This window comes from Microcaecilia unicolor, chromosome 8 (assembly GCF_901765095.1).
Source record: "Microcaecilia unicolor chromosome 8, aMicUni1.1, whole genome shotgun sequence".
Taxonomy (NCBI): domain Eukaryota; kingdom Metazoa; phylum Chordata; class Amphibia; order Gymnophiona; family Siphonopidae; genus Microcaecilia; species Microcaecilia unicolor.
This window is the reverse complement of record NC_044038.1, coordinates 96,311,618-96,324,153: the sequence shown is the minus strand read 5'-3', so window position 1 is coordinate 96,324,153 and position 12,536 is coordinate 96,311,618. Positions and strand designations below refer to the sequence as shown.

Genomic DNA, 12,536 nt, shown 5'->3' with positions numbered 1-12,536 from the left:
TAAACTTAGGTGGTTAAGTACTGAATATTGATATTTAATTGCATAAGTGCCATCTCCACCACCGGACCCCCCACAAAATAGCTGGCTTTGAGTTTAAAGGTATGTGGTAATATTCAGCAGCAGAAACTAGTTAAGTTCCACTGAATATCAGCAGATAGCAGCAGAAGCTGTTTGTGGGCGGTTAAATCGCTTTGAATATTGAACCTTTAAATCAGTGGTTCCCAAACCTAATCCTGGAGGCACCCCACCCAGTCAAGTTTTCAGTATATCCACAATGAGACAGATCTGCATGCAGTGGAGGCAGTGCATGCCAATCTCTTCATGAATATTCATTGTGGGTAAACTGAAAAGCTGAGGTTTGGGAACCACTGCCTTAAATATAAAATTGAAAATTTGGAGGTCCTTTTACTAAGCTGTGGAAAAAAGTGGCTAGCACGGGTTTTGGGCCATTTTTATTGTAGCTGTAAAATGACCAATTTTCCATTTTTTGTATTAATGGCCATGCACTAATGTTGCCAGGATGATCGTTAAGATCTGAGAAATCAAAATAGCTTTGTTTGCCTTCTCCAGCAATGTATCTCTACGTGGATACAAAGATGCAAGCATTTTTGATTGCTGGTTCTCTGGTATGGAATGATATGCCTGGATATTTAAAACTGTGTGAAAATATTCAGCATTTCAAGCGATTCTTAAAGACTCACTATTTTTTAAAGGCCTTTCTAGAAGAATGCAGTGTACTGAAGTAACCATTTTTCAGTTAATTGGGTTGATGTATTAATTGTTGTTGACTATTGTTGTTTGCTATGTTTTAGTGTTTTTATTAATTATATGTGTTTTTCTGTTACCCGCTTTGGGTAAAGGCGGGATATAAATAAAATAAATAAATAAATAGAATTAGCATGTGGCCATTAAAAAAGGTACTTTAGTGAGCAATTAACACCATCCATTTTGTAGGTGGTAAAGGCTCATGTGGTATTCCTGTGCTAACCAATTAGTGAACTCTAAAGTAAATGGGCTAACCCTAGACCTCCAGCCATACCATTTTTTTTCACCTACTGAAAACTTGGTGCCCTGTTTACTTAGCTGCACTAGAGGCACGTTAGCATGTTTAGCGTGTGCTAGTCATTAGCACATGCTAACCATGTAGACGCCCATATTATTCCTATTGGCGTCTACACAGCACGCTCTAAAAACACTAGTGCACCTTAGTAAACAGGGCCCTCGGTTTTTACGTTGACAGTGATAATATTTAACTGCTGTGCAGACCTCCAACTGTTGTTTTTTATGAAAGCACTAAACTGTAGATATGAACTTTGTGCCCAACTTCAGTTTTACCCATACTTCAGTCACCTTTAGTTGAAAAAGAAAAATACAAGAGTGTCATGATTACTGTGAAATTTGTATAACTACTGAAACTTACAAAAACTTCCTGTTCAAGAAATAAGGATGTGGTAACAAATATGGCTGGAGTGGAGACAGCAAAGCAACGTCCGGTCTCAGAATCTTAAAAACTCTGCACAAGCAACATTTTAACACTTGACTGATGATTCTTCAAATGCGAGTCTGACTTTCCATTCCAAATGTACAGTACATGCTGTCATAAGTGACTGGCTAATCCAGGCCTGGATTTATCCAACTGCATGCTTGGGCCACTGTTATGAAGTGTTATTTTATCATTAACTCATTCTACATTGGCACAGATCCCATTTTATACAATGAGACCTAGTTACTAATAAATGGGATTAACAGTAAAATAACACATCTTAATGGTAGCTCACATTAGTAACTCCCTCCCTTAATTAAAAAAAAAAGAAAAAGAAAGAAAGAAAGAAGTATCTCTAGAAATTGAAATCACTGCTATATGTAATAACTAGTAAAAAAAAAGGCCCGTTTCGGTATGAAATGAAACAGGCGCTAGCAAGGTTATCCCTCCCTCCCTCCCTCGCTCTCTCCCTCTGTCCCCTCCAAGTCCCACAGCTCCCTTTCTTCCCTTCCGATTTCCAGGCCCTCCCTCTCTCTCTCTCTCTCTCTCCCTCCCTCTCTCTCCTTCCCTCTGTCCCTCCCCCGAGTTCCAGTCCCCCCTCCTCTCTGTCTCACAGACACATCCTTGCGATGCCTCCACCCGCGGTCCTCCCCGATACTGGCCCCGCCCATCCCCCTACGTGCATGTCGCCCCCCTCCAAAATCGTCAACCCTCCCCCTCTGCTACCCTCCCCTCCTCCCTCTTACCAGGGTCCTGGCGGCAGCAGTGAAGAGCCTCGCAAGTCTGCTGCCTTCCCTTCTCTTCGCGCTCAGCTCTGACTCTGATCCCGCCCTTATTTCCTGTTTCCGCAAGTAACCGGACCTACACTCTGGAATGCTCTTCCGTTATCCTTAAGATTACAGCATTCTCTGGAAGACTTCAAGAACAGTTTTAAAACATTTCTATTTCGAGAACTGAGAAGCTTTTGCCTGATTTAGGTATCTGTCCTCACCTCCATGGTCTCTGAAAGGACATCGCGGAATTCTTCCTCTTATCATCTCTGCAGTGACAGCATATTCTTATTTTATTTACTTACTTTAACATTGTATTTTATATCATTCTGTATACCTTTCTTTTTAATTGTATGCTGTAAACTGCCTTGAAAATCCTCTGAACAGATGGTATATCAAACACAGAATAAACTTGAAACTAGGATTAATAAAATAGCACATCTTCACGGTAGCCTATGTTGATAACTTCCTCCCTAACTCTCTATACATACAATGACATGAAACCAGGACCAGCTCTGCAGAAAATGAACTGGCCAATTTTCAAAGCAATTTAAGCAGGCAAGAGCCTCTCCTGCCCGCTTAAATCACTTCACACTGCCCAAGTGGGGATATTTAGCAGTACTTAACCTTAGAGTGCCGCTGAATATCCCCATCTCATTGGGCTGCTTGTGGAATTCCCTGCATCTACGAGTTCCACCAACATTTGGGCTGATCCTGGGGGAAAAAACCACAGGATACAAATCTATTTACTACTCTGGAAAGATTGGTGCTCTTGTTTTGAGTAATGAAGACACTGGTCCTTGGTGAATCTGGGCATGTGACCTTCCCCAGTTCAGGGTTTGAAAACCTTCAGGAGCTGTTTTCTATGCTCTACAACACTGGCTGATCAGCTGTTTTGCATCTTCCTCTATTCCAGTGCTACACATGTGCAGATACTATTAAGAAATGAAAGCAGGCTACTTCTCTGAAAGTCGACCCCATACAATGGCAGCTCCACACCTGCCAGAAAATTTTGCACATTAAAAGTAGGCATTCCTTTCTGTGCATCACACAGAAATATCTATGTGTCGAACTGAATGCTAATTTTAATACTAATGAGCTCATTGTAATACATTTGCATTGGATTTTCAGTAGCTGCTACGGCAAACAGTTAAAGCCAAGCAGAACCCCTTTGTGCATTAGATGCTAAATAACATTTGTTTTAGACCAGTTACCACCAGTCTTAAGCAAATATTGCAAGCACGATAAGCTTTGTGTATTGGGCCGCAAGTTCATTATTTTAAAAACATACCCACATGCAAATAACATAATTTTCATGTATATAACACATACAAGAGTAAATACTGATTTCAGAAAGCTGCTATTTACACGTGAAGATCCACGCCATACAGAGGTTTCAAGGTGCGTGGTTTAGGTGTGGGACAGGTGGGACTCAAATCTATGGGGGTAATTTTCAGCCAGCAGCACTGTTTTTTTAAACGCTGACCATCGCTGGTTATATTAGCCCCATGTACGTCTAGTAGCGCTATAGAAATGATAAGTAGTAGTAGTATATTCAGTGCTGAGCCATATGTGGCCATGGGCACTGAATACCTGAGACTAATGTGACCGCCGGAGTTTATGCAGGTCCTGGCCGACATTCAGCTGGGGCCTGCATAAGAGTGATACATCACCTGGACCAGATGGTATAAACCCTAGGTTACTGAAAGAACTCAAACTTGAAATTGCTGATCTGCTGTTAGTGATCTGAAACCTGTCGTTAAAATCGTCCGTAATACCTGAAGATTGGAGGATGGCCCCAATGTAATGCTGATTTTTAAAAAGGGTTCCGGGGGGGGGGGGCAGTACGAAATCCAAGATGGCTGCACCTAGCTAAGTTGCTGTGAGCCTCGTTTTCCGTGTTCTACTAAAATGCCTAAACGAAGAGGGAGAACAACGAGCAGAGCTTCCCCGTTACCCCCCTCCTTACCTGGTCCGATGGATCGTTTTTTGAGGCCACAGGGAGTTACTACAGACGGCGGAATGCAGCCAGTAGGGAATGCCGGCAATTTGGAGATTTCGGCTTCTCCTGGCTATGAAGTCACCTTGAGCCCCGCTGCGCCCACCCCTCCTCCCCAGCCGATCGGCGCAAGTTCTTTCCTTATTGAATCGACGGGGACCACTCTGGAAGGTGGTAGGGGCCCAGAGGAACGCCGATTGGAAGCTTCATTTACATCTCAGGTTGGAACGGAGGGCAGTTTGCCCATGGAATCGCCACGGATCGAGGGAGGAGGACCTGAGGGACTAGGTGAGACTTGTGAGCGGTTTTCTGAAGGGTTTGAATTACCTAAAGAGTTAGTAACTAAACCGAAAGAAGTGACATTAGACGCATTATGGGACTTAGTTTCTAATTTTGGACAAACCTTCCTAAAACAGACTAATGAAGTATTGCCAAAAGTAAAATCCTTGGAAATTGATTTAAAAAAAAAAAGATGAGCAGCTTAAAGAATTAAATGATAAAGTGGATAAAATGGATCAAAGAATTGTGAAGATTGAAACAATACAACCTACTATGACGAAAGATTTGACAAACCTCAGACTGAAAACTGAAATTTTTGACAATTATACTAAAAGTTATAATCTGAGATTTGTTAATTTTCCTAGACTACAGAATGTTGCTCCCCTTGAGATGCTGAAACGCCATATGCGTGAAATTTTGATGATACCTGAGTCGAATTTACCACCATTAACTATGGCATATTATATTCCTGGGAAAGATTTGAACCAACTTGATAATCTGATTGATGTCTCTCTTTTGCTTCAGACTTCTGACTCTGAATTAGCAACTGCCGCCACGTTAGTGGCGACAGTTGCATTATTACCGGATAAGAATTGGATCTTTTGTTTATTTTTCTGAAATAAAGATAAGCCTTTTTTGGGCTTTAAAATATTATTATTTCCTGATGTCTCTAAAGAGACTAGAAGACGGAGGAAGCAATTCTTGCTCCTTAGGCCTGGTTTTGCACTTGGGGGGAACCTTTTTTTTTAAGGTACCCCTGCAAGTGCATAATAAGGCTTAGGGAGAAGAAATATGTTTTCACAGAACCAGCTCACGTGTCGGCACTTATTGCCTCGGTAAAAGTGGATAAGCATTAAATTATAAGATAACTCCACTTAGCAAGGTTTGCACTATCAGTCATATATTTCCTTTTGTTATACTCCCTTAGACTTCCTAATCTTGGATTTCGAATTTATGGACTTGAGTATGGGTTACCTTGAAAATGTATATTGTTTTTTTTTTAATATATATTTTCTTAATTTTCCTTAGTAGTTATATAACTGCCTTATTTTTGCATACTTTCTTAAGCAAGATGTTTCTTGTAATAAAATGGATAAATGAATAAATATTAAAATAAAAAAAAAGGGTTCCAGGGGTGATCCAGGAAACTACAGACTGGTAAGCCTGACTTCCATGCCAGGCAAAATAGTGAAAATAAAATTACAGAACACATAGACAAACATGGTTTAATGGGACAGAGTAAGCATGGGCTCAGCCAAGGGAAGTCTTGCCTCACCAATTTGCTTCATTTCTTTGAAGGCGTAAATAAACATGTGGATAAAGATGAGCTGGTTAATGTAGTGTATCTAGATTTTCAGAAAGCTTTTGACAAAGTTCATCATGAGAGACTCCTGAGAAAATTAAAAAGTCATGGGATAGGACTAGGAGGCAATAACCTTCTGTGGATTAGGACTTGGACACTGGACGCAAAACAGGGTAAAATGGCTATTTTCTCAATGAAGAAGGGTAAATAGTGGAATGCCACAGGGATCTGTACTGGGACTGGTGCTATTTAAGATAAAAAAGATCTGGAAATTGGAACTATTGTATGTTTGCGCTATATCCTATCCATACCTGAAGTTTCCTTTCTGCTTCCTTTTTAAAAACTTTGTTTTAATTGGTTTTGTGAACCACTTTGACCTATTTAATGTAAAGTCAGTATATCAAAAAATAAACATAAATTTAATAAACATATACATAAAACTATTCAAAGCTGTCAAAAAACGCGGACTGTGAAAAATTGCAGGAAGACCTTAGGAAACTGGAAGACTGGGATTCCAAATGGCAGATGAAATTTAATGTGGACAAATTCAAAGTGATGCACATTGGGAAGAATAATCCAAATCATAGTTACCTGATCCTAGGGTCCAACTTAGAAGTCAGCACTCAAAAAAAAGATCCAGGTGTCATTGTAGACAATATGCTGAAAATTTCTGCCCAGTATATGGTGGTGGCCAAAAAAGCAAACAGGATGTTAGGAATTATTAGGAAAGGGATGCAAAATAAGACAAGAATATTATAGTCCCTCTTTATCACTCTACGGTTCAAAGAAGAACACCCAAAATGATGAAGAGGATGGAACTCCTCCCATATGAGGAAAGGCTAATGAGGTAAGGGCTCTTCAGCTTGGAAAAGAGACAGCTGAGGGGGGATATGATTGATGTCTACAAAATCCTGAGTGGTATAGAATGGGTAAAAGTGAATCAATTTTTCACTCTTTCAAAAAGTACAAAGACCAGGAGATACTCGATGAAATTACACGGAAATACGTTTAAACAAATAGGAGGAAATATTTTTTCAGTCAAAGAATAGTTAAGCTCTGGAACTTGTTGCTGGAGGATGTGGTAACAGTGGTTAGGGTATCTGGATTTTAAAAAGGTTTGGACATGTTCCTGGAAGAAAAGTCTATAGTCTGCTATTTTGATTTGACATGGAGGAAGCCACTGCTTACCCCTGGATTGGTAGCATGAAATGTTGCTACTAATTGGGTTTCTGTCAGGTACTTGTGACCTGGATTGGCCACTGTTGAAAGCAGGATACTGGGCTAGTGGACCATTGGTCTGGCCCAGTATGGTTATTCTTATCACCCCTGTTCCTGGAGGAAAGGAGAAACAGGGGTGATATGATACAGACGTTCAAATATTTGAAAGGTATTAATCCGCAAACAAACCTTTTCCAGAGATGGGAAGGCGGTAGAATGAGAGGGCATGAAATGAGATTGAAGGGGGGCAGACTCAAGAAGAATGTCAGGAAGTATTTTTTCATGGAGAGGGTGGTGGATGCTTGGAATGCCCTCCCGCGGGAGGTGGTGGAGATGAAAACGGTAATGGAATTCAAACATGCGTGGGATAAACATAAAGGAATCCTGTGCAGAAGGAAGGGATCCTCAGGAGCCTAGCCTAGAATGGGTGGCAGAGCTGGTGGTTGGGAGGCGGGGCTAGTGCTGGGCAGACATATATGGTCTGTGCTGGGGTTGGTGGTTGGGAGGCGGGACTAGTGCTGGGCAGACTTATACGGTCTGTGCCGGGGCTGGTGGTTGGGCGGCGGGGATAGTGCTGGGCAGACTTATACGGTCTGTGCCAGAGCCGGTGGTGGGAGGCAGGGATAGTGCTGGCAGACTTATACGGTCTGTGCCAGAGCTGGTGGTTGGGAGGCGGGGTTGGTGGTTGGGAGGCGGGGATAGGGCTGGCCAGACTTATACGGTCTGTGCACTGAAGAGGACAGTACAAATAAAAAAGTAGCACATATGAATTTATCTTCTTGGGCAGACTGGATGGACCGTGCAGGTCTTTTTTCTGCCGTCATCTACTATGTTTACTATGTTTACTTATGTTCTTAGTACAATTATGTGGGCCTAGGCTGAATATCAGCTGGAACCTGCATATTTTTTTCTTATCCCCCCTCGAGCCCAAGCCCTCTCCTTCCAGACAGCACCCCCCAGCCATGATATTGACAACCCCCTCTACCCCCAGGACATCCCATGACCCCTTCACTGGGGCTCAATAGCCACCCCCCCAGACCTACCTCCTATCCATGATGGTACTTTGGGGGCAGGAGCACCTGCTGCACATGCCAGCAAATACATGTGCATTCCCACAGGTATTTTAGAAAAGGCATTGCATCAGCCAGTGGCATAGCCATAGGTGGACCTGGGTGGGGAGAGGCCTGAGTCTCTCCTGCCTAGTTAAATCACTTTGGGTATCAACCCTTTAGTTCCTAAGATTGGATGTAATTTCTTTTATTCACACTATTACCGTTTCTACATACTGAAGGGTGTCAGGAGTTTTGGCCTACAGCATGTTGATAATGTCCCCCCAACTCTTGCTATTTTAGCACAGATCCCATTTTATGCAACGGGACCTAGTTACTATCTTGCTGCAACATATGGAGTGGAGGAGTGGCCTAGTGGACAGAGCACCAGTCTTGCAATCCAGAGGTGGCCAGTTCAAATCCCCCTACTGTTCCTTGTGATCTTGGGCAAGTCGCTTAACCCACCATTGCCTCAGGTACAAACTTAGATTGTGAGCCCTCCTGTGACAGAGAAATATCCAATGTAACTCACCTTGAGCTACTACTGAAAAAAGGTGTGAAAAAAAATCTAAATAAATAAAACATATGCCTGAAATAGATTTCCTAGGCTAAAGGCTCACCTTTTTGATGCTGCTTTTAACTCCTAACCCCTATTCACTTGTACAGCACCCTTGTATGTTTTACCTTTCCCACCTTATTAATTCCCTTATCCCTTATTTGTCCTGTTTGTCTGTCCTGATTAGATTGTAAGCTCTTTCGAGCAGGGACTGTTTCTTCATGTTCAAGTGTACAGTCTAGTAGCGCTATAGAAATGATACATAGTAGTAGTAACTGGGGTTCACAGTAAAATAACGCATCTTAACAGTAGCCCGCATTGATAACTTCCTTCCTAAATCTATATAAAAAGAAAGAGTCATCTACCACCTGTCTTATTTGTCTGATTGATTTTTGCTAGTTTTGATTTTTGTTTTGCTTATTTCACATCTGCCTTCTGTCATTGATCTTCTATTCCCCCCAACCCACATTTGCAGAACAAAATCTATCGACCGAAACCTCACTCTCGATACGTGAAGAACACAACGAAAAAGATGTTCCACTCCATGTGGAAACTCAAAAGAGTAAAACCTTTCTTCCCGAGATACATCTTCCGTACCTTGGTACAGTCAATGGTAATAAGTCATCTGGACTACTGTAATGCACTATACGCTGGCTGCAAAGAACAGACTATCAAAAAACTCCAAACAGCCCAGAATACCGCCGCCAGACTCATATTTGGAAAAACCAAATATGAAAGTGCGAAACCCCTAAGAAAGAAACTTCACTGGCTCCCACTCAAGGAACGAGTTGCGTTCAAGATCTGCACGATTGTACACAAAATCATTCATGCAGGTGCCCCAATCTACATGCTAAACCTTGTGGACTTGCCTCCCAGAAATGCCATAAGATCATCCCGCAAATTTCTCAATCTGCACTTCCCCAGCTGTAAAGGATTAAAATATAAGCTGATACACGCCACCACCTTCTCTTACATGAGCACGCAGCTGTGGAATGCATTACCTACAGCCCTGAAAGCTATTGATGAAATAACTAACTTCCGCAAATCTCTGAAGACACATCTATTCAGCAAGGCCTACAAAGAGAACCCATAGCCTTACAAAACTACCTCACCAACTCACCCAGTTATTACAGTCCACCTTATATCCTGCCTAACACCCTCCTTTTCTCTTCCCTCACCTAATCTTTGTACATCACTAATTGTGTCTGATATCATGGAATGATTATGTCATAACCAAACTCTGTAAGCCACATTGAGCCTGCAAATAGGTGGGAAAATGTGGGATACAAATGCAATAAATAAATAAATAATAACAATAATCAGGGACCTGACAAGATGGTCACCAATACATAACATTGGGCGGATAAGCTCTCACAGTTACCAATTGTTTTTTTTTTTAAAACCTTTTTTCCTTTTTCTTCTTTGGAGATGGGTTCTTGATTCAGAGGAAAGGTAAAATATTCCTTGCCGAGTAATCTTCCAGCTACCCAGGCGATGATAATTAAATATGCCATACTCATTGAGGTCTTGGGAGCTGTTGGATGACTCCTTGAGCTTCGTGGAAGAAGGGGGAGAGGGAAGTCTCCTGTGCACGGAGAAGGAAATAATCCTTAGGAACTCATTTTCAAAGTACTTAGACAAAGTACCTTGTGTGGCTAAGTGCTTTGAAAATGAGGCCCCTAATCTGCCAGCCTGAACTCCCCCTCAGTTGGCTGCAACTAGCTTCCTGATTTGCAGCAAGTCTGTCCTCCCTGGAGATCCCTTCCAGGTCGAAGACCTAGCAGTGGCCCCTGCTCTGAATCAAGAACCCGACCTAGAAAGTGTGAGGAATGGACTTGGGTTCTCCCCGGGCTCTGGAGTCACACTAGCTGTGCTGGAAACTAATCCAGAGCTAGTGGAACAAATCCCGATGGTGACTGTTGGTGCTAAAGTGCTGGGAAATCAAGGAGGAGGAGTAACAACTGTAACCTTAGAGGCTATTTGGTAAGCAGTTCCTGACCTGAAAAAAAACTAAGAGTTCAGGATTGAATCAAGTTGAAGGTGAGCTCAGGACATCATCTACTAAAGTATGGAACTTGGAGAATAGCTCTTTGGTAAAATTATTAAAGGCTGGTGACATGGGGAGGAAAGTTGAGGAATTACAATATATCCAGAGTAAGATTGTGCAGGATTGCATTAAAATTCATTGGAAACAAGAACAGTTTAAGTAAGTGCAATTTAAGATTTTTAAATTTTCCTCAAGCAGTTCATTTTCCACCTAGAGAGTTGTTTAAAAAGTACATGCTCGAGGTATTAAAAATTCCATTGGAAACTTTGCCTCCCATTGTTGAAGTGGCCTAGTGGTTGGAGTGGTGGACTTTGTTTCTGGGGAACTGGGTTTGATTCCCACTGCAGGCACAGGCAGCTCATTGTGACTCTGGGCAAGTCACTTAACCCTCCATTGCCCCAAGTACAAATAAATACCTGTATATAATATGTAAGCCACATTGAGCCTGCCATGAGTGGGAAAGCACAGGGTACAAATGTAATTTTTAAAAAAAGATCTATTATATGCCTTTTAAGAAGTGGAAAGTGGATGAACAAGATGTAAGAGCAGAGACTGTGTTACCTGTCTCTCCAGACAGTTTAAATGCAACTGATATTTTGGAAACATTGATAGACAATATGGAAGACCAAACTAATCTCCTTGTTTTATTTACCTTTGAAATGTACAGAAATCATATTCTAATTTTATTTTTTTTTACCATCGTGCCAATCTGTTTTTGGGTAAACAAGAAAAAAAATGGTGTTTCCCAGATGTGTGCAGAGAGACACAGAAACGTCATACGAAGTTCTTGGCTCTGCGCCCAAGGGTGATACAGAATAGTGATACTTTTTTTCTGAGGTTCCCAGTTAAATGCCTGATAAAATTTGAAAATGTTCAATTTATTTGCTTTGACCCTAAACAACTGATGGCTGTTGTTGATAAGTAGTAATGCTCCCTAGTTCTTAAAGGATGTTCTTAGTTGTGAACTGGGTGCTCGTTTAAATATGCTGGATGTCCTTTTTCTTTAGGTTATCTTATTTCTTAAGCATCCTCCTAAATTTTAGAGGTCTCTAACATAGTGGCTAAGAGAGTACTATTCAGTTTCCATTTTTTTTTAAATATATGACGATTGTTTGTTTTTTTTTTTGTTTTATTGACCTCATTGCTGTAACAAGTTCTTTCTCCTTGTAATTGTAAAATTTCATTATAAATAAAGTTAAAAATAATAACAATAATTAGTAATACATATGCAGTCACTTACTAGAAAGGAGCAGCAGGAATACAGCAGGGAAATGGCTGATCAGGCTTCTGAATCCCATCTTAGTGCAACTTGTCCAGATTAGACCTGGCACAATCAGAATCAGGTTGATTTTGCCTGTACCTTTTTCTTTTCTCTTTTCTTTTTTCTTTTTTTTTTGTTTTGTAGACAGAGAACTTCTGTGGTCTTTTCCTCTCAGCACCTCTCCCAGAGATGTGTGGGCTCGAAAGCTTATGCTATCTTTCTCGCTTCTGACGTTCTGTGGACAGCACAGCTTGGAAACCACAGCTCAGGCAACTGTCTCACTGGTATATTTGCAGCCCCTTTTCTGAGGGGGAGAGGTAAGGGTATGATGGCATGTAGCTGGTGATGAGCGCCCTACTTTATGCCTTCACTGGCAGCTCCTTCCTGGAGGAGGAGGGATAAACAGTGATGCAGCTCATAGAAGAGGAAAATGACAGATAACCACCACGAGACCGTTCTAGTGAGGCTCTGCAGTATTTCATCAGGAAGGGGCTCTCTTATCAATTGATTTTATCAATTGTATTGTAACCTGCTTAGAAACACTAGGTTAAGCGAGATATAAATGCTAGAT

The 12,536-nt window shown here is 41.5% G+C and overlaps 1 protein-coding gene across 1 annotated transcript in view; it reads right to left on the bottom strand.

The window, feature by feature from the left end:
* LOC115475963 (TYRO protein tyrosine kinase-binding protein-like) overlaps window positions 1–12,255 on the bottom strand; it is a 37,218-nt gene extending 24,963 nt beyond the window's left edge. Inside the window, exon 1 of the mRNA XM_030212053.1 lies at window positions 11,945–12,255. Coding sequence (XP_030067913.1) covers window positions 11,945–12,002 — 58 coding nt within the window. The 5' untranslated portion in view covers window positions 12,003–12,255. The remainder of the gene's footprint in view (window positions 1–11,944) is intronic.
* Window positions 12,256–12,536: the final 281 nt, after the last annotated feature.